Raw genomic sequence first — 23,284 nt, forward strand, 5'->3', positions numbered from 1 at the left:
TCTCTGCTGAAGTTGGTGTCCCATGATGCACAGTACTAGCAGATCACATGTCCTATACTAAAGAACAGGTTATGTGATTGGAACCCGGGCTCTTTAGTATTCTATTATCACAAGACAATAACATTTTAGGTGCATTAAACCGCATCTGCAATGACTGTTTTTCTAAAACCAAATACTGACATAAAATGACAATTCACTCTTTAACTACTTCCCGTCCAGCTTATGGTCAAATGACAGGCAAGTGGGAGCATTCCCATCCTGGGTGGACATCATAACATACTCCCAATTGCGCCTCCAGCCGGCTCTAACAAACACACTGCAGCTTGATCTGTCACCCAGTGTACCCACCGGATGACAGATTGTTGTACCGGGCCGGCCCCATGTCACATTTCAGCTGTACGCATTGAATATCTTTCATTCATAGCCATTCATTGTGTACTATTGTGATGATGATCATTGGCCACAGTGCTCACATGGTACAGACAGGGCCAATCACAGCACATCTATACCATGTGATAGCTGTGTCTATGGCATAGCATTCAAAATGCGACAGAAATGAAAGTTGAAAATTGCCTAGCAACAGCAAATTTTTACTGCAAGCAACAGGTAGCACTTGTACCAAGTTTCTTTTGCTATGTGGGATTTCCTTTTATTTCCCGTGTAATGACCAAATTAGTGAGGAGACTCTGTCCAAAACGGACAAGGACAGCCATGAAAGCACTTTTTTTTCACGCCATAAAACAACCGTTTTGTCTAGATTCCATTTAAAGTACTAATGCCGATTTTAGAAAGGACTACAAATGCTCCCATTACTTGCGTACAGGGAGCATCATTTGGTAGCAAAATCAAAACGTTGGTCACAATGGTGGCCCCTCTGCTGAAGATCCTATTTAAATAATGACTTTCTAATGGTCAGGTGTTAGTACAAGATTAGGTGCTTCCCACAAGTGATGGTACTTCACTTGTAGAATGTGCCTACTCATTTAGCAGAAGCTTGGTTATTTTGAGAGGCTCCTACAGTTTGCTGAGCACGATTACTGCAACTCTGCAGGTGATCCAAACAAACTAACTATTTAAAGTGGAACTAAACTAACATTTTCAACCAAGGAAGCTGCCATCTTGACCTCCGTTTGACCTTCAGCTGTGATGATGCTGCACGTCTGATTGATTACTTATCACATCATCCTTTTGATGGTTTGACGGTTTGGTTGAGAGCACAAGTAAATTCCCAGGACCTGCCAGGAATGTAAATGTTTTCTGAAACTGTTAAATTGATGGGTATAGTTCTGCTTTAAACTTCACTAAATGCTGGAGATCAGTTTTAAAATTCTTCACCATACTATTTGATTGTTAGGTGATCCTGCAATTTCCTGTGCATTGTTAGATAGTTCCTTCTCAGGCCATCACTTCTGAGCGAGGGTATAATTAAGTACATTTGACAAAACATTCACACAGCCAATATACTGTGTATGTTGATTTGGTAAACATATTGGTTATGATTTTTCTAGCTGGAAAGCTAGAGTCCTGGGCATGCACAACAAAAAAAATATTACTGTTGTAGCACATTATGGTTATGATGTATTATATTTGATTTTCACTCTACAAAAGTCAAACTCACCTGGCTGAGATTGAGGTTATTATCTATACTCAGGGGAATCAAGTGTGGCAGAACTCTTCCCGCCAGTTGCTCTTTGGTAATGCCAAGCTTCTTATGAGTAAAGGTACACTTATAAATACCTGCCAGAATAAAACACATTTATATTATTTTATTTAATAAACTGCCTGTAATGAACAAATAAAAACATCATGGGGCTAAATGAAAAGAAACTAAAGCAGACCTGGCCAAATTGCGGCCCCATGTGGCACCATGGCTGTCCTTATTCAGCCCTCTATGCCTTCACTGTCAGCATGTCCCTCTAAGCCTGTCAGGTCCTCATTGAGGAAGCTGCACAGAGAGGCTCACTGACAGATGTTCATGTGGAAAGTTGCAAGAACTGGAAGGGCAGAGCCTTAGAAGTTGATTGGTACAGTGGGGAGAGCTTATTTCTGGCAGAAGAGCATTGCCTAGGAGATGTCCTGACACTCTCCCACCAATCTGCTACCTGGCCAAGTTCTTGCACCTGTTCTTCACTCCAGCCCCAGAATTTGTGCACCTGTCCTTCACTCCAGCGTCTTAGCCTCCCACTTTTACCACCCCTGACTGTCCATCTGAAAGAGTCCTATTTAAATGAGCTATTATTCCTGTCACCATGTATTTGTTTTCTATATGTTTACATACTTATGGACCTTCCCAGGTCCAGAATTAAAATTGCAAATTGCCCACCCCCGAACTAAAGAAACAAATGAAAGCGGAGTTCCACCCAAAAGTGTCTCCTTCCCCCCTCCAGTACCACATTTGGCACCTTTTGGGGGGAAGCTGATACCCATCTTTGACAGGTTTCCTGTCCCCTCCTCTGGGAGTCTGGGCCACGGCCGTTTATGTCTCCGCTCGGCTCCCTCCTCCTTCCCCCGCCTCCGGGCCAGTAGGAGAGCAAAGCGCAGTAGGGACCCTCCGTGAAGCCATAAATGCTTCACAACCAGGCTCCCTAAGTGTCCTATTATTAAAAGTCAGCTGCTGCAGCTTGTGTAGCTGCTGGCTTTTCATTTTTGCAGCGGTGGGTGGACCTCTGCTTTAATAGGATCGCAGAACTTCCATAATGCATACAAAATGGTCTTCGTTCTATTATCTCAGGTATTAATGCCAGTGGATGCTCTGGTGTTCATTGATATCTATGGCTGCACAAATACCACGTCATAAAATAAAAAGCATCAAATCTACTTTGCCGAACGGTATCTCATTATTATCATTTACAGCTGATCTCCGGTTTCTAGTGAAGTTTAAATAGACATTATCTGCCCGATCAGCCAAGCGGAAGGAATATTTGTAATTCATAATATACAAAGCTCCCCGTGAAAGGCTGAGCATTGCTCCGTGTGACTCGATTTTGTTCCGAGGGTGGGATGAAAAATACCCAATCCACTGCCAGAACAATGCACTGTATAATGTATGTAATGGAGGCTACAAACAGTTCATACAGCGCTGAGAGCTGCTGTATCTTAGTAAAGGTAATATAGTTTGTTTAGAAGTGCCGGTTCACACAGGGGCAACCTGGCAGGTGACTTGTCAGCCTGACAAATCACGCTCCATTCAGTACAATGAAACCGTTCTAACTGGAGCGAATCAAGTCGCTCCGAGAAAAAGGTTTCTGTACTACTTTGGGTTGACTTTGATGCGGCTTGCATTAACTTCTATACAGAAGTCATTTGTAAGCCGCACCGAGGTCACGCTGTGCGGGGCAGCTTCAGAGTTGGACAACCTTGAAGCCACCCCCAAAAGCTGGACATTTACATTAGAATTTACTTTTGCACTGAATAAATTTACTCATTAAACATCAGAAACATATTACGTTTTCTTCATGGCTGGCAGATTTCAAGTTTAGCCTTTCATTAATAGAAATCAGAAGAGGAGGTCATGAAAATATATGACATCTCACTAAAAATTACACAAACTGCAATAAAACCAAACAGGAAAAAAAAATGTAGGCTAGAGTTTGGCTTTATGGGCTGATTTACAAGAAGTGGAGCAACCAATTAATTGTAACTGTTAGAAAATACCTTGATTTTCTGCTATATAGAATTCCTTATATAGTGTAAGTTCACCTTTAAAGAAAAACCGTAAGGGGGATGTGGGTGAGAATAAGTTCACCTTAAAGATTTTCTGGGTATCAATATGAGTGTATCAGGATGGGTCCAACACCGACTCATTTGCTCTAGGGAACACACATGCCGCTACACTAATAATCATACATTCTGCACAAAAACTAAACATGATTATGTTTCTAAACTATGTGTGTACAATACAATCTAATTACAACAAAATATAAAAAAGGATGATAATTACCAAGAACTCCCATAAGAACTGCAGGCTCTCTTGATGGAATTTGTTGTAAAAAGGGCAGAATTTCATCTAGTACATACCACTTATCCAGATATTCTAAAATCTTCCCTAAGCACACCAGTGAATTTACCCGAACCTGAATAAACAGAAAAATATTTGATTATAAAAATAAAAAAGTAAAAAAGTAAGCTTTAAAGTACTTGGAAACCCCATTCATTAAATCTTCCCTGGGCACATATCTGTAGTATTTACTTATCTCTCTCCAAACCTCTAAGTCCTGTGTCTTTCTACTGCGCCGTTCTTCTGTTATCAGCATGATAACTTCTGACAAGCTCTTTGACACAGGAGATTAATGCAGCTGGAAATTTGTGTTGGGGAGGAACTTAGAGACAGATAAGCAGAGAGCTTGTCTATTCACAGCACGGCTCTGCAGGTCTCTTTGTTCCTCTGCCTATTTGGAAGGGGGGAGTGTGTGTGTCTTTCCTCCAATAGGCTCACACACAGTGTATGACCAGACTCCACACCCACTGCTGAAAAAGGAATAAATATTTCTAACATGATATGCACTTTCTAAAGAATTTAGAAAGCTGAAGACAGCAGATATAGAAATAAAACTTATATAGGGAGATTTGTTTGATCTCTGTGTATCATCTGAGGCTGTTCACTTCACTGGAAATAGGAGAGGGTTCACATCCACTTTAAAGTTTAAGGGCTTAAGGTTTTTTTTTTTTACCTTAATTCATTCTCTGCATGTGAGCCTGATCTCAATCCAGTGCTGTTCTCTCTCTCCTTACAGGACTCAGTGAGCAGTGGGAGCCATTGGCTCCTGCTGCTGTCAATCAAATCCTATGACGAAGGAGTGGAGGGCAGGGCAGAGCCACACTGTGTGTGTCAATAGGATGCGACTTCCTATGGTGGCACATGGAGAATTGGAGGAGATGAGAGCACCGGCAAGGGCCCCAAGAAGAGGAGCATCGGAGTCGCTCTGTGAGAAACCACTGCACAGAACAGGAAAGTATAACATATACAAAAAAAAAAAAAAAAAAAAAAAAAGGGACCTTTGCAACTACTTTAAATCTATCAGAATTTGACATTCTATTACCTACCAAAGTATTATACTGAGAAATTATGCTATTTAGTGTTTTTTTTTTTTTTTAAAGGTGGATTTCAATGCTAGACCTAACCAAGCTTAAAACTGCTCCCACCCACCTTCTAACTACCCTGGAGAAAGAAGATGCTTATACTTACTTAATAGAAACTCTATTCTCAGAGTGCTTCTCTCTCACCCGGCCAGCTTCAGGGGAGAGAAGAGAGTGCGGACAACATATGGAATTGGTAACATCACCGAGACACTAGGCTTAATATGGGGCATCCGTTGTAGTCTCTCCCTCCTTTCCCCTTCAGCCATCTCTGGGGGAGGATCACAAGACTGGACCGGAGCGTTGAGAATAGGAAATTATAAGCATCTGGGAGAAGCTTTAAGCTTATTAAGATTTAGCCTGAACTTCCACTTTATCAAAACGATGAATTCCATCTAGAGCAGGGATCTCAAACTTGCGGCCCTCCAGCTGTTGCAAAACTTCAAGTTCCATGAGGCATTGCAAGGCTGACCATTACAAGCATGACTCTCATGGGCAGAGGCATGATGGAACTCGTAGTTTCACAACAGCTGGAGGGCCGCCAGTTTGAGACCCCTGATCTAGAGTGTCCCAGTGTACAAACAATGAGGAATTTATCTTTCGCTAAAGGCAATTTTTGACTTCAGCTAAGATAAGATGTCATTAATAACATGTTGCCCCTTCTATTTCTGGCGGGCAATGTTTGGAGCAAACATCTTAGGGGTCAATGAGCCTGTGCCAGTTGCCACTATAAACGTGTTAGATTACCATTAATTTCATTTTCAATCATTTTTACTAGAAATATTTTGATATAGTTACAGAAATATGCATTGGTTACATTTACTATTAATAAGTTTGCACAGAATAAAGATATTTATAAACTGATTGACTTTTTGGTCGCTAGTGGGGCACGTTTAACCCCCGCTAGCGGCCGAAGAATGGTTTAAAAGCACCCGTGTTTCGGCGCTTTTCAAGTGCTGCCCATTCATTCCAATGGGCAGGGGCAGGTATAGGAGTGCTGTATACACCGTTCTCAAACCTCCCCTAAAAATGCTGCTTGCAGGACGTTTTTCCCGTCCCGCAAGTGCACCACCCCAGTGTGAAACCACTCAAGCTTTCACACTGGGGAGGCATGAGAGGCAGTATTCAGGCGCTTTACATGTTCTATTTTTAGTGCTAAAATACCTCAAAACTGCCTCAGTGTGAAAGTTGCCTTAATCCACTCTTCAATATGAAACAAACACATAACTGGGAAGTCCACTAGCAATAGAGGGTTTGGAAAATTTTGCCACTGGTCTCTATCAAAAATATCCAAAGCCTGCATAAATTTCAATCCTCAATTGTCTGCTAGAGTGTATGCAACCGGTACTCTGCAGCTGAAGGGCAAAGCCCATTCTTAACTGTGACATGCCAGGCACAGGATGCTAATCGCAATAGAGAACATGACTGTAAAAGAAAAGAAAAAAAAGAAAAAGGAAATCAAGTTTTACAACAACAGCACTAGATAGGAAAAAGACTGCTATGTTGTAGCCTAATTACAAGGTATGCTAATCCTATAACTATGCAACCGATGTTCCTAAGAAATTTAAAGAGGAAGTAAACCCTAATGGGTTTACTTCCTCTTTCATTCCCTGCAAAGGTAAAGCATAATGGACTACTATGCATCGCATAGTAGCCCATTATGTGTCACTTACCTGACACAGGAGCCAGCGAAGTCACCACTGTCCCCTGTAGTCCGGCGCATCCATCTTCTCGGTGGGTCTCGCCGCTCCGGAAGCCGCGATGACGTCACTCCCGCGCATGCGCACGGGAGCCGCCACGCGCGGCATATTGCCATTGACGGGTCCCGCGCTCAGTGCGCCGTAGACAGCGGTGCCTGTCTTTCGGCAAATATCTCCTAAACCGTGTAGGTTTAAGAGATATTTCTTGGACCTACAGGTAAGCCTTAATCTAGGCTTACCTATAGGTCAAAGTGTATTGTAAGGGTTTACAACCACTTTAAGTGACAGTAAACTCTGGTTTAAAAGTAAGATAGTCAAGTATGTATTGTTAACTTAACCACTTGCCAACCAGGCCAATTCTGATATTTCTCTCCTAAATGTAAAAATCATCATCATTTCTTTACACAGAACCACCAAACATTATATATATATTTTTTTTAGCAGAGACCCTAGAGAATACAATGGCGGTCACTGCAACTTTTAATCTCGCACATTATTTGTGCAGAAATTTTTCAAACACCTTTTTTTTGTGGAAAGATGAAGTTACACTGAGTAAATAGATACCCAACATGGCACACTTCAAAATTGCACACGCTCGTGGAATGGCGCCAAACTTTGGTACTTAAAAATCCCCATAGGTGACGCTTTAAAATCTTTTACTGGCTACGTGTTTAGAGTTACAGAGGAGCTCTAACGTTCGTGGCGATACCTCACGTGTGCCTTGAACACCATTTTCATATGTGGGCAGGACCTACGTATGCGTTCGCTTCTGCATGTGAGCACGCAGGGACAGGGGCACTTTCAAAAAAAAAAAATGTTATTGTTAATTTTACTCATTTTTTTAGTTTAACACTTTATCCCCAAAAAAAATTTTGATCACTTTTATTCCTATTACAAGGAATGTAAACATCCCTTGTAATAGGAATATGGCATGATCAGTCCTCTTTACAGTGCGATATGGGGTCAATAAGACCTCACCTCTAGGCTGGGACAGCTGGAAGAAGAAGAAGAAGAAGAAGAAGAAGAAGAAGAAGAAGAAGAAGAAGAAGAAGAAGAAGAAGAAGAAGAAGAAGAAGAAGAAGAAGAAGAAGAAGAAGAAAGAAGAAGAAGAAGAAGAAGAAGAAGAAGAAGAAGAAGAAGAAGAAGAAGAAAAGAAGAAGAAGAAGAAGAAGAAGAAGAAGAAGAAGAAGGAAGAAGAAGAAGAAGAAGAAGAAGAAGAAGAAGAAGAAGAAGAAGAAGAAGAAGAAGAAGAAGAAGAAGAAGAAGAAGAAAGAAGAAGAAGAAGAAGAAGAAGAAGAAGAAGAAGAAGAAGAAGAAGAAAAGAAGAAGAAGAAGAAGAAGAAGAAGGAAGAAGAAGAAGAAGAAGAAGAAGAAGAAGAAGAAGAAGAAGAAGAAGAAGAAGAAGAAGAAGAAGAAGAAGAAGAAGAAGAAGAAGAGAAGAAGAAGAAGAAGAAGAAGAAGAAGAAGAAGAAGAAGAAGAAGAAGAAGAAGAAGAAGAAGAAGAAGAAGAAGAAGAAGAAGAAGAAGAAAGAAGAAGAAGAAGAAGAAGAAGAAGAAGAAGAAGAAGAAGAAGAAGAAGAAGAAGAAAGAAGAAGAAGAAGAAGAAGAAGAAGAAGAAGAAGAAGAAGAAGAAGAAGAAGAAGAAGAAGAAGAAGAAGAAAGAAGAAGAAGAAGAAGAAGAAGAAGAAGAAGAAGAAGAAGAAGAAGAAGAAGAAGAAGAAGAAAAGAAGAAGAAGAAGAAGAAGAAGAAGAAGAAGAAGAAGAAGAAGAAGAAGAAGAAGAAGAAGAAGAAGAAGAAGAAGAAGAAGAAGAAGATCTCGGCTTCCCAGCCGAGGTGACGTTTTTTTGAATGCAGAGGCCAGGCGTGATGTCATAACATCGTGCATGGCCTCCGAAAGATCATAGAAACACCAGCGACCATCCGGTCTGCTGGAAATCTCTATGGTAAAAATACGGGCTGGCGGTTTACCGATGGAAGGTGAAACGGTGAGTCGGTAGAAGCACCGGAGGGCGGCGGGAGAGGTGACGGGGGACATCCCCTCTCGCCGCCCGTAAGAATGATCAAGTGGCTGACGAGCCACTATGATCATTCTTATGGTGTAGAGAATCGCTGGCTGAAAAAGTTGATATCTGAATGATGCCTGTGGCTGCAGGCATCATTCAGATATCCCCGCACAAAGTCAAGGACGTCATATGATGGCCAGCGGTCAGCAAGTGGTCTGATTTCCTGTTAGAGGACGGCTTTGTTAATTTTCCCAAGGTCCCACCACTCTAGGTAGGAACATGGCCACCATTTCTTGCTTGCTCCAGAGATGGACTAGGGGCTATGGGATTTGTAGTGTGTATAGAGTAGCACACATCACCACAACCAACATGCACTGCTTGTTCCAAAGAAACTGAAGCAAGAGGAAAAAGAGAGGTTTAAGAGCTCACAGAATGTTACATGGAGGTAGATAAACACTGCAAGAAACTATTTCATGAGAAATAGACTACAGGGCCATTAGGTAGTTTGATGTGTAAACATTTTTTTTTTGGAAAAATAAGGATATCATTTAGTGTAACTAACTTCTGTTCACAATCCCAAACTGCCAATAGGAAGACTACAAGCATTACTCAACATTATATATGAACAGTGGGGTGAGCAAAGCTGGGCAAACTATTTTAATATGAAGACATGCATTGCGAACCTCAGAACATCAAACCTTTTAGAAACGTACATGTTAGGATTAAAATGCCAACAGAATACTTTTCATCCTCTCTGTAATATAAACGCTACAGAAATACTGAAGTAAAAAAAGTGACTTGTGTATACATTCCCCAGACTGAGTGGTTTTCTTTTTTGTACTTACAGCAAGAGAAGAGGTTTGTAGGCAAGCAGTCTTAATACGTGGTATCAAAGAATTTTTCATGGACGGATAATCTATGAGGTTTGCAAACGTAGGAATAATGTTTAGGCACAACTCCTAAAAATGAATAAGTGAATCATTTTAGTTTGACATTGAAACAACCATTTCAAAATCCACCCAAAATTAACCATCTAGCACCGGAGAGCCGAAAAGTAATAACATAATACTAATAATACTGCCGCACCACTTTTGAGTTATGAATTGTTTAATCAAATCTATCAAAGTCTGGGTTGCTTTATTTCTGTATCAATAGTAACATAAAAGGTTCCCTTTTTTGTTTCTTTTTTTTATAAACACAGTTGTTAACAGTGTTATTTTTGACGTGAAATGTAGATTTAGTTTTGGTCATAGTCTTTAGACTAAAATGCCATTTTAGTTTTAGCTGTCTTAATTGTTTTTTACTAAAATTTTCAGTACATTTTAATATTATTTTTAATAATAATGCATTATTTAAGCATTTCTCTATAATTGCCCAACTCTAAATCTAAAAACATTATTTATGGTAAAGTGATTGTAAAATCTCATTAAAAAATATGACAAACATGTTATACTTACCTCCTCTGTGCAGTTGGTTTTGCACAGAGACGCTCGGATCCGCTTCTTCTCGGGTCCCTCGCCTGTGCTCCTGGCCCCTCCCTCTTACTGAGTGCCCCCACAGCAAGCAGCTTCCTATAGGGTCCCCCCGAGCCGAGTCACAGCTCCATTCAGACACAGAGCCCTGACCCGGCCATGCCTCCTCTCCCCCTTAAATTGGCTAACCGACTTTGACTGACAGCCGCGGGAGCCAAGGCTGCTGTTGTGTCTCAGCCAATCTGGAGGAGAGTACCGGATGGGTAAGACACTCATTGACATCACTGGAATGAGATGGGGCTCAGTTAAGTAATTAGGGGGTTGCTGGGGCAGCTGTTGTACATAGAATACATTAAGATAAAAAAAAAAACTTCTGTCTTAACAACTTCTATAACCACTTGCCGACCGCCTTCCTGCTGAAAGGTACTTGTACAACGGTCTGTGCATGTGTCATTGCAGGTGCGCCGCAGGTAGCTCGCCCGTGGGTCTGGCGAAATCAATATCCGCCAGTCACCCGCGATGGCAGTGAAGAGTAAACAATGCGGATCCCCATTCTGACAGGGGAGGATAGAGATCAGCTGTTCCTAGTGATCAGGAACAGCGATCGCTCTCTACTTCCAGTCAGTCCGTCCCCCTGACAGTTAGAAAGTACCTTCCGAGGGAACACTTAACCCCTTGATCTCCCCCTAGAGTTAACTCCTTCCTTGCCAGTGCCATTTATACAGGGATCAGTGCATTTTTTTTTAGCACTGATCACTGTATTGGTGTCACTGGTCACCAAAAAGTGTCACTGAGGGTCAAATTTGTCTGCCGCAATGTCACAGTCCCGCTAAAAATTAGCTGATCCCCGCCTTTACTAGTAAAAACAATAAAAAAATAAAATAAATTAAAGTCCCCCTATTGTGTAGACGCTATAACTTGCAAACCAATCAATGTACGCTTATTGCAACTTTTTTTTAACCAAACCGATTGTACATATTACCTAAATTATATATATATATATATATATATATATATATATATATATATATATATATATATATATATATATATACACACACACACACACACACACACACACACACACACACACACACACACAGTGCCTTGCGAAAGTATTCGGCCCCCTTGAACTTTTCAACCTTTTGCCACATTTCAGGCTTCAAACATAAAGATATAAAATTTAAATTTTTTGTGAAGAATCACCAACAAGTGGGACACAATTGTGAAGTTGAACGAAATCTATTGGATTTTTGAAACTTTTTTAACTAATAAAAAAAATGAAAAGTGGGGCGTGCAAAATTATTCGGCCCCTTGCGTTAATACTTTGTAGAGCCACCTTTTGCTGCGATTACAGCTGCAAGTCGCTTGGGGTATGTCTCTATCAGTTTTGCACATCGAGAGACTGAAATTCTTGCCCATTCTTCCTTGTAAAACAGCTCGAGCTCAGTGAGGTGGGATGGAGAGCGTTTGTGAACAGCAGTTTTCAGCTCTTTCCACAGATTCTCGATTGGATTCAGGTCTGGACTTTGACTTGGCCATTCTAACACCTGGATACGTTTATTTGTGAACCATTCCTTTGTAGATTTTGCTGTATGTTTGGGATCATTGTCTTGTTGGAAGATAAATCTCCGTCCCAGTTTCAGGTCTTTTGCAGACTCCAACAGGTTTTCATCCAGAATGGTCCTGTATTTGGCTGCATCCATCTTCCCCTCAATTTTAACCATCTTAACGGTCCCTGCTGAAGAAAAGCAGGCCCAAACCATGATGCTGCCACCACCAAGTTTGACAGTGGGGATGGTGTGTTGAGGGTGATGAGCTGTGTTGTTTTTACGCCAAACATATCGTTTTGCATTGTGGGCAAAAAGTTCGATTTTGGTTTCATCTGACCAGAGCACCTTCTTCCACATGTTTGGTGTGTCTCCCAGGTGGCTTGTGGCAAACTTTAGACGAGACTTTTTATGGATATCTTTGAGAAATGGCTTTCTTCTTGCCACTCTTCCATAAAGGCCAGATTTGTGCAGTGTACGTCTGATTGTTGTCCTATGGACAGACTCTCCCACCTCAGCTGTAGTTCTCTGAAGTTCATCCAGAGTGATCATGGGACTCTTGGCTGCATCTCTGATCAGTCTTCTCCTTGTCTGAGCTGAAAGTTTAGATGGACGGCCAGGTCTTGGTAGATTTGCAGTGGTCTGATACTCCTTCCATTTCAAAATGATCGCTTGCACAGTGCTCCTTGGGATGTTTAAAGCTTGGGAAATCTTTTTGTATCCAAATCCGGCTTTAAACTTCTCCACAACAGTATTACGGACCTGCCTGGTGTGTTCCTTGGTCTTCATGATGCTCTCTGCGCTTTCAACAGAACCCTGAGACTATCACAGAGCAGGTACATTTATACAGAGACTTGATTACACACAGGTGGATTCTATTTATCACCATCGGTCATTTAGGACAACATTGGATCATTCAGAGATCCTCGCTGAACTTCTGGAGTGAGTTTGCTGCACTGAAAGTAAAGGGGCCGAATAATTTTGCACGCACCACTTTTCAGTTTTTTATTTGCTAAAAAAAGGTTTAAAATTATCCAATAGATTTCGTTCCACTTCACAATTGTGTCCCACTTGTTGGTGATTCTTCACAAAAAATTAAAATTTTATATCTTTATGTTTGAAGCCTGAAATGTCGTATAAGACGACCCCCTATTTTTCAAGTGAAAACATAGGTTTTGGGCAATACTCGTGGTATAAGACTACCCCCCTTCTGAGGCAACACCATTTTAAAAAAACATTAGAACGATTAAAAAATACAAAGCAAGAATGCCAACTACTCATCCGCCATGCTGTGTTATGTCATAAAGTAAATCAAACAATAATAACACAAACAGAGATCTATTGAACGCCACAACTCTGGAAAGTAGAATTTTTCACTAACCAAACCTATACCACTTTTGGGTTACATTCTATGGGAATTGTCCACCAAAATGCATTTAATAACCCCCCTGTCATATGTCCCAGATTTACCTGTCCCTCTTGGGTGCCTGAGACCTCAAAGGCAAATAGCAGGATGTATAGTAGTAGGAGATCAGTGAATGGATTTACCCAGGGAAGTATGGTGAGCGGTGTATTATTTTAATGAATACAACGCCTGCTTGGATTGGCAGAGGCTGTAGCATCATCAGCCCTTGCCTCTCTCCCTCTCTCTCTCAAAGCCAATCCGAGCAGGCTACTCTATGTAGCCTGCTCAGATTGGCAGTGGTTGTTACTCCAATCCAAGCAGGCTCTGTATTCATTAATAGAATACATCGCTCGCCGGGATTGGCTCAACGGCGTATACTGTTTGTTGCTGAAGCCACATACAGTATTAGCAGACATTTGGGGGCTGACATCCATCGGGCAGCATTGTATACCTGTATACCCGGCGTATAAGACGACCCCCAATTTTTGGGCATTTTTTTTAAGTGTAAAAGGTAGTCTTATACGCCAGCAAATACAGTATATATATATATATATATATATATATATATATATATATATATATATATATATATATATATATATATATATATATATATATATATATATATATATATATATGACAGTTTAATGGATGCCCCCTACTTATTCTTATGTGGTAATGCAGTGTTAATTTTGATGTCAAATTTCCATTTAGTTTTAGCCTTTTTGACTAAAATGTCATTTTAATTTTATTTTAGTCATCTGAATTGTTTAGTAGAGTAAAATTGTGTTATTTTTATTGACTAAATTAATACGGGCCATTAACAGATACCAAAGGTTTTACAGAAAAATTGGGCAGCTTTTTTGTATTTTTTCAAAATATTGTCTTGCAAAGATAATTTGACATAATTTACACATTAAAAGTAAAAGAAAAAAGGGGGTGTAGACCAGAAAATCTATGCATCAATAAAAATGGAAGCAAGTATCTGACTGATCTAGGCAGAACCACACTTTTCCATCACTAAAGCTTCATGCAGGACTGTAATTACTGTCATGGGGCCAGCAAATGTACAGATACAGCTCACATACCTGAATCTGAATTGATGGCGCCTCCAGCGCCCGGTACACCATGGGTAATACACTGTTCTTTATTTCATCTGATGGAGTTTTGGTGAGAAGGAGATCCATTTTTTGCAGAAATATTAGAAGTATCTAAACAAATACAAACACTTCATTAATACTGTCACTCTAGAAAGACAAATCAAGTAAAAGAAATAGTAGAACTCAATAGTATTCACTTACCATGTTGCTAGCCTGACAGCATGAAAAATGAGAACACATTTTTGAAATTATATCAAATTTAAAGGTCAGAAAACAAGTTCTATAGCATTGAAATAAAAGACTGATTAAAAAAAATAAAAAGGCATATTTAATGTACTTAACCTAGGATGATGGCACCAGTTTCACACCAAGATCAGTTCCATTTTCAAAATGTAATAATAATATTAGATGCTGTATTTCATAGGCAGTAACCAAGAGAGGACACAAACAAAATGGTGGTGTAGTGGTTAGCACGCTCACCTAGCAGTAAAAAGGGTCGCTGGTTTGATTCCCAACCACGAAACTACCTGCCTGGAGTTTGCATGTTCTCCCTGTGCCTGCGTGGGTTTCCTCCAGGTACTCCGGTTTCCTCCCACACTCCAAAGACATGCAGGTAGGTTAATTGGCTTCTGTCTAAATTAGCCCTAGTATATGGATGTCAGTTAGGGATCTTAGATTGTAAGCTCTTTGAGGGTAGGAACTGATGTGAATGTGCAATGTATATGTAAAGCTCTGCTATAGACATACCTTAAATAATAATAATAAAGTAGGAGGAATGGTTGCCGATAAGGGGAATATTACATGAGCACTTCCTTTTAAAAACACAGAAAGATCCCTCTCTATTTAATTTTGATTGCTATTATCAGTGTGGAACAAACGCTTGACCTGGATCTAAAGTGTGGTACACGCAGTTTTTTTCGTTCAACCCAGCAAGTTGAACAAAAAAACAAAAACTGTCAACTCTGGTCGGACCCGCTGTACTAACTATGCAACATTAGTACAGAGATCTCCTCTAAGCTGTTGTCTTCTGACAGGGGGACACTCTGATCAGCTCTTTCTGCCATTGGCTGAGAGCACTGATCTGGTGTTGGTCGCCTGCTGGCTTTCCAACATCGGACAGGTTGGCATGCACATGGGCCAAATGTCTGCCATTTTTTTTTATTTGAACCGACCAAGGTCTTCTGACATTCAGCCTGTGTGTATGGGGCTTAAAACTCTTCACTGTGCAATCAAAATAAATTAACTGTGTAATTACTTTGATCAGACATGTAGAGTAGCCTGAAGTCACCAGGCACTAAAATAAGAGTCTGACAGATAGATCACACTCAAGACAGCAACAAAAGTGATGCCTTTACATGCACATGAACTGTAATAGCATCCCAGTTCTTTGCCCATAGGGTTCAATATTAAGTTTGCCCACCCTTTGCAGTTATAACAGCTTCAACTCTTCTGGGAAGGCGCTTCTGGAAGAATGGTCAAACATTCCCATAGACACACTCCTAAACCTTGTGGACAGCCTTCCCAGAAGAGTTGAAGCTGTTATAGCTGCAAAGGGTGGGCCAACTCAATGTTGAAACCTAAGGAATAAGACTGGGATGCCATTAAAGGTCATGTGTGTGTAAAGGCAGGTGTCCCAATGCTTTTGTTAATATAGTGTATATGCATACCTGTGTTTGTGCTGGGAGCATGCTGCAGAGTGTTACAAGCACAGGGAACATGCTCTCAGAGAGAACCCTGGGTCCTTTACAAATGATCGAGAACTGGATAGCTGGGTTACAGATCAACTGATCAATCACTGTAAAGTCGACAATTGTGTATGCTTTCTCTTCTGAATAAAGTGTGTGTAAAAAAAAAAAAATATGAAAAGGAAAAATTAACTAGGTCAAGGTTTGATCTATCTCGGTGTCAGGGTAGGGTTAGAGTCAATGTCAGGGTCAAAGATCAAAGTCAGTGTATGACACTGCCCTGGAGGCTCTATGTTAATGTTTTGTTTTCTTCATTTTTACCCTCCCTTCTAGATTGTAAGCTCTAACGAGCAGGGCCATCTGATCCCTCCTGTATTGATTTGTATTGTAAGTGTACTGTGTGCCCTCATATTGTAAAGCGCTGTGCAAAATGTTGGCGCTATATAAATCCTGTATAATAATAATTTTTCACAATGTCTAGAGGTTTCCTATGATAGAACCCTTGTCATATTCTGTTTTCAGTGCCGTCACGTCCTAGATGGAAGATGTTTAGGCCATTTGTGGCCCAACTCCTCATTACGCTCACTTGACCACAATTTGATAGTGCCCTTCTTTCCTCCTCTCCCTGCCCTCGATCCCCACACTCTACTTGGCTCATAGGCCTTGAATGTTGTTACTGTTTGATTATATCACGACTGTACTTACCCTGAAGAGTGCTGATTGTTAAGTTTGCATTGTGGTTTAATAGTCTGGACACCACTTATGTACTTCATGTTATGTACCATGGCATGCTACTGTATCTTGGTTCTTTTTTCCAATAAAGTTGGTCAGTATATTAAGTAGGATTTTGTTTTTGTTTTTTTAAAAAAGCTCAGTGTATCTTAGGTAGGACAAAAAAAAAAAAAGAAGCAAAATGTGCACTATTGTCTTTGGGCTGTACTGCAGGTACAAACAACAAATAACACAAACATATGTGGTATCACTGTGATCGTCAGGAGTAGAATTAATTTTGGGTTGTTCTTGGTAATAGCAAGAAACGTAGAGCTAAATTTTATTAATCTATTTTGGGCTAGTTTTCAAATGATAAAAAAAAATATATATATATATATTAATTTGAAAGCCCAATTCATCCTGAAAAAAAAAACAAGGTATAATTCAGCTGGATACGCAAAGTAGTTGCAATGATATGTCTTACCAACACATGTTAAAAGTTGCAAAATTGTGTTCAGGCGTTAGCTTCTGTCATTTAGGTGTTAAAACAGCCACTGTAAATTAGATGCATAACAAACATACCTGTATAGGTTCCTGCTGCTTGAAGACAGGGCCCAGATCTGGTAGGATAAGTTTGGCAAACTCCTCCTTGGTGCATTCCTCTGCTATAAGCAGAACATTGGGCAGCACAAATGGAACCATATCTGGGTTCACAAATTCCGAAGTCAGTGCTGGCAATATACGTTGTACAACAACTCGCTAAAAAAAAAAAAAAAAAGAAGATGAAACCGATTCTTATTTTAGACTTGGCGTTATATTCATTGCTATAACAATGCTTTTTTTGTTCCATACATACCTTTGGCAGTTTTGGAAGAACTTTGGGTAACCCTTTAAAAAACTGGGACTTCTGGAGATTATCCCGTTGAAAAAGGGAATCAAAATACTGCAGTGTCACGGCACCAACGTCATCAAAAAATGGAATCTGCAGAATAACAAAGAAAGGTTTTACACTGAGATTACACTTATGAGGACATTTAAATGTATATAAAAGAACCTAACTTCAAACATCTAAAATAACTAAAAAGAACTGAGCTACACAAATAGCATGCAGCAAATAAAGGCAAGCATAACCTCACAGCTCTTTTACAGCCAAGGTGAGAATGACTGCAGAAATTGTTTTTTTGGGTACAGTAATGTAGCTGTCAACTTCCAGCACAGATGGTTCATCAAATAAGACATTAGCTTGTAGTTTAGAAATAATTTTATTGAATACGGGTATAAATAGGACTGGAATTTCTTATGTATTATTTTGATGCCCATCAGATTTTTGCAACTAGTTCACCCATTAGATAATGTTAGCAACCATGTCTGCACAATGAATAAATTTGCACGCTCAGCTAAAAGATCACTTAGATGGTTAGATCTGCTGGAATTTCTCTACTAGGTGATATTCACAAGCATCTGCGGCACAGCTGATCCTAAAAAATGAGAATGTTCCAATAGACAATATTATATTAACTTAGTAAACTGGATCTACCTTTGTCATTTGATCAGCATCAGGTCTAACTGCTGGGGTGACATTTAGAACAAGTTTCAAGTGTTCCCGGGCTTCTTCTGGGATATTCACCAGGATATTTGGACTTAAATGAGTGAGCTGAAAAAAAAAAAAAAAAAAAAAAACACACAACACACATGAAAAGACAAAATTGTGAAAATACACTATTTTGTTACCATGAGCTTTATACAGCATGTTCACTATAAATCGGTGTCAGAGGTACACTTGTCAGTCAAAGTTTTTCGAGCATTCTGAAATGATTTTCCTTTAGCCCTCTTGCTGACATTTTGCACATGTTTAAAAAAAAATTATTCTAGGCTTGGAGACTACATAAAACCCCCAAAACATTATATTTTCTGAAAGCAGACACCCTAGAGAATAAAATAGCGGTAGTTTCTATTTTTTGTTTCACACGATATTACCGCAAGGTAAATTTCATCAAAAAAATATTAAGTTAATGTTAGGGCATACAAACGCAATAAATTACCCAATCTTTTGCTAAATTATAAAACATGAGGTTGCACCGCGTAAATACAGTATCTCACAAAAGTGAGTACACCCCTCAGATTCTTGTAAATGTTGTATTATATCTTTTCATGTGACAACACTGAAGAAATGACACTTTGCTACAATGTAAAGTGGTGAGTGTACAGCTGGTATAACAGTGTAAATTTGCTGTCCCCTCAAAATAATTCAACACACATCCAATAATGTCTAAACCGCAGGCAACAAAAGTGAGTACACCCCTAAGTGAAAATGTCCAAACTGGGCCCAATTAGCCATTTTTCCTCCCTGTGTTATGTGACTCGTTAGTGTTACAAAGTCTCATGTGTGAATGGGGAGCAGGTGTGTTAAATTTGGCGCTCGCTCTCACTCTCTCATACTGGTCACTGGAACTGCAACATTGCCTCATGGCAAAGAAAGGATCTGAAAAAAATAATTGTTTCTCTACATAAAGATGGCCTAGGCCAGTGATGGCGAACCTTGGCACTCCTGATGTTTTGAAACTACATTTCCCATGATGCTCCACTACACTGCAGAGTGCATGAGCATCATGGGAAATGTAGTTCCAAAACATCTGGGGTGCCAAGGTTCGCCATCACTGGCCTAGGCTATAAGAAGATTGCCAAGACCCCGAAACTGAGCTGCAGCACGGTGGCCAAGATCATACAGCAGTTTAACAGGACAGGTTCCACTCAGAACAGGCCTCGCCATGGTCAACCAAAGAAGTTGAGTGCATGTGCTCCGCATCATATCCAGAGGTTGTCTTTGGGAAATAGACATATGAGTACTGCCAGAATTGCTGCAGTGGTTGAAGGGGTGAGGGGTCAGCCTCTCAGTGCTCAGACCATACGCCACACACTGCATCAAATAAGTCTGCATGGCAGTCCTCCCAGAAGGAAGCGTCTTCTAAAGATGATGCACAAGAAAGCCAGCAAACAGTTTGCTGAAGACAAGCAGACTAAGGACATGGATTACTGGAACCATGTTCTGTGGTCTGATGAGACCAAGATAAACTTATTTGGTTTAAATGGTGTGAAGCGTGTGTGGAGGCAACCAGGCGAGGAGTACAAAGACAAGTGTGTCTTGCTTACAGTCAAGCATGGTGGTGGGAGTGTCATGGTCTGGGGCTGCATGAGTCCTGCTGGAACTGGGGAGCTACAGTTCATTGATGGAACCATGAATGCCAACATGTACTGTGACATACAGAAGCAGAGCATGATCCCCGCCCTACGGAGACTAGGCCACAGGGCAGTATTCCAACATGATAACGACCCCAAACACATCTCCAAGATGACCACTGCCTTGCTAAAAAAGCTGAAGGTAAAGGTGATGGACTGGCCAAGCATGTTTCCAGACCTAAACCCTATTGAGCATCTATTGAGCATCCTCAAACAGAAGGTGGAGGAGCGCAAAGTCTCCAGCATCCACCAGCTCTGTGATGTCGTAATGGAGGAGTGGAAGAGGACTCCAGTGGCAACCTGTGAAGCTCTGGTGAACTCCATGCCCAAGAGGGTTCAGGTAGTGCTGGAAAATAATGGTGGCCACACAAAATATTGACACTTTGGGCCCAATTTGAACATTTCCACTTAGGGGTGTACTCACTTTTGTTGCCAGCGGTTTAGACATGAATGGCTGTGTGTTGAGTTATTTTGAGGGGACAGCAAATGTACACTGTTATACAAGCTGTACACTCACTACATTACATTGAAGCAAAGTGTCATTTCTTCAGTGTTGTCGTGTGAAAAGATATAATAAAATATTTACAAAAACGTGAAGCAGGTGTACACAAGAAGGTGTACACATGTTACCAAGGGTGTGTGAAAGCAGCAGTACTTCCATCTGACAGGCAAAAGTTTACATTGTATGGTCCTGACAGTTAAAGGGTTAATACTGGTAGCTGAATCTTCCACCAACTCTGGATACAAGAATTTTCATTTCAATATAATCAATAGCTGCATTTGGGGCACACTTTATGTGCCCCAAATGCCATTGTAAATCCAGTTATTGCATTGTAAAATAGCGGTGACATAATTTTTGTGCTGTAGATAGCCTGTGCAGACAGTAGAGCAGGTTCCAATCCACTACAGGAGGAGACGGTACAAGACCAGTCACCCTACACAAGGAGAAAAACAGCAGTGACTGGTCTTTATTAAGGATGAGCTGCGGGGTGTTCGCACAGCACACGTGCAATGCCCGCCAGGAAGTTGGCACTGCACTAATCACAGGCAGTGAGACATTATCCCAATGCACGGCTGCAGAGATCGGGAAATGTCTCACTGCCTGTGATTAGCGCAAGGCCGACTTCATGGCGGGCTCTGCACGTGGACTGTGCGAACACGCCAGAAATCATCCTTAGTCTTTATTACTGCAAGCTCCTGGACAGAGGCAATATTTTATGCTCAATTACTGCACAGATCTGGAAGATTTAAATACACAAAGCACACCAAGATTCAAGTAGGAATACACATGCCTCTTATATTTAGACAATATCTGCTTATCCTGGAGTTCAGCTTTAACGAAAATAGTATAAAGCCCCCTTTTCACACCTGAGCGATTTTCTGCTGGAAAAGCTCTAAAATCACTCAACAAGCCAAATCCCATTCATTTCAATGGCCTCTGTTCACATATGAGCGTTCTGTCACCTGAAGCAAAACGCCTGTCGCTCAAAAAAGTGAGCTTCTTTTTGGCAGATTACAAGCGTTTTTGGCCACATGACTTCAATAGGAACGTCTGACGAGCATTTTACAAGCGTTTTCTGCTCAAATTAGCAGCTCTCTAACCCAAAATTATTCCCCCTAGTGCTTTCTATTAGCTAAACAAAATGCCTGAAGCTGTAAAACACTTGTAATACACTTCTAAAACGCTTCAAAAATGCTTGCAAAAGTGCTTTAGAAAATATGCTCGAAAAACGCAAGTAAACCGCTACACTCAGGTGTGAATGGAACCTAACTTGTTCCATTATTTCAAAATGAAAACAACATATGAGTAAAAAGTATGTATCCAAGTGTGAGGAATGCAGGAAGTACCTGGTCCAGTTGTCTACTAAAGCTTTTGTAAATGTCTTTTTTGTTGATTTCAAAGATAGCTTTGCCTTTGTTATATACCGCATGTACAATAATGCCAAGTGAGTACATGTCACTGGCAGGGTCACAGCTTACTGACAATATGTATTCTGGTGCCAAATATTCTGGATTCGGTAAACACAATGGCGGTAAGTTAGGATCCCATTCTTTACACAGGAACTTGGTCTAGTTAAAAAAATATATATATATCAATAATAATAATAATAATAATAATAATAATAATAATAATAATAATAATGTATAAAAACAATGCATCCTCACTGACGCAGGTTTTAGACATCTCATAGTCTTGTATGAAACTTGTGTATTGAGCATTGAATCAGACACATATCATTTTTCTTCATCTTTTGAGAACTTTGCAGCTGTTAAAGCGCAACTGCAGCCAAATCTTTCTTTTTAGTTTCAGATAGAGTGGGGGTTAAAAAACCTGTCAGGTCTTTACTGCTGTCTGTGTCCCCATTAGGGAAATAAAAAGCACACCAGGTTTGGCTGGAATATATAGCGTTGTATCAGACAGATCTTTTTTCTATATCTTTTGAGAACTTTGGAGCTCTCTTTCTCCATTGTAACCACTAAAGCGCAACTGCAGCCAAATCTTTCCATCTAGTTTTATATAGATTTGGGGGGGGGGGGTGATTAGAACACCTGTCAGGTTTTTATTGTCGTCTGTGTCCCCATTAGACAGATTCACCCTGTGTATTTGTCCTGGTGACTTATCACTGAAAGTGAGAGTGAAATAAAGTCCTAATTATTTTTATTTTTTTTAAGAATCATACTTACCTAGATGGGTGCAGCATCGATCTGAGGCTGCACCTGTCCCCTGCGCCTCTACACTGACAGCCAAGCGATCAAACTGTGCTGATCGCTTGACTCTCACAGCTCCCAGAGCAGTGTCAGTCACAGCTCTCTGCTCTGCCCCTCCCTTGAGCTCACTGGAGCTCTGGGCTGTGGAGGGGCAGAAGCAGAACAAACTGCACTCCTGTGATCCACAGGAGACATACAGCCAATCTTCCAAGAGGACACTAATTTTGGTGATAAGGACATTTCTCCGATGGGACAAAGATGGGGGGAAAAAAAACAAAAAACCTCACAGGGGCTTTAACCCTCTCTTACTCTCTCACCAGTGACATTATTACAGCGATCAGCGCTAATAATATGCAGTCACTGTACTAAACAATGGGCAGGAAGGGGTTAACATCTAGGGTGATCAAGGGGTTAAATGTGTGCCTAACAAGTGTTTACGGGTGTAACGTGCTGCTTTTAATGGGGATCGAGGGGTTTTCATTCACTTTCAATCAATTCTCTTCAGGCTACTAACATAAATAAAATGTCTGAGATTGACACTTGTCGATGCTGCCCTTTTTATAACAAATCATTGTGCCTTTTGTGAGTAACAGTGCTACAGTTTTTTTGCAGGCTTTCCCTACCAGGCAGCCCAC

The 23,284-nt window shown here is 40.5% G+C and overlaps 1 protein-coding gene across 1 annotated transcript in view; it reads right to left on the bottom strand.

The window, feature by feature from the left end:
• The window catches only part of SCYL2 (SCY1 like pseudokinase 2), a 65,723-nt gene that overhangs the window by 18,243 nt on the left and 24,196 nt on the right, over positions 1–23,284 (bottom strand). The window contains exons 6-13 of the mRNA XM_077472293.1: positions 21,789–22,010; positions 18,241–18,357; positions 17,560–17,685; positions 17,286–17,462; positions 14,296–14,418; positions 9,626–9,739; positions 3,941–4,073; positions 1,619–1,737 (exon numbers count right to left, since the gene is read on the bottom strand). Of these exons, the coding sequence (XP_077328419.1) occupies positions 1,619–1,737; positions 3,941–4,073; positions 9,626–9,739; positions 14,296–14,418; positions 17,286–17,462; positions 17,560–17,685; positions 18,241–18,357; positions 21,789–22,010 (1,131 nt within the window). The remainder of the gene's footprint in view (positions 1–1,618; positions 1,738–3,940; positions 4,074–9,625; positions 9,740–14,295; positions 14,419–17,285; positions 17,463–17,559; positions 17,686–18,240; positions 18,358–21,788; positions 22,011–23,284) is intronic.

The sequence above is a fragment of the Lithobates pipiens genome, unplaced genomic scaffold, assembly GCF_037356315.1.
Source record: "Lithobates pipiens isolate NorthernLeopardFrog02 unplaced genomic scaffold, aLitPip1_a1.2 Scaffold_8, whole genome shotgun sequence".
In the NCBI taxonomy this organism is placed as follows: Eukaryota; Metazoa; Chordata; class Amphibia; order Anura; family Ranidae; genus Lithobates; species Lithobates pipiens.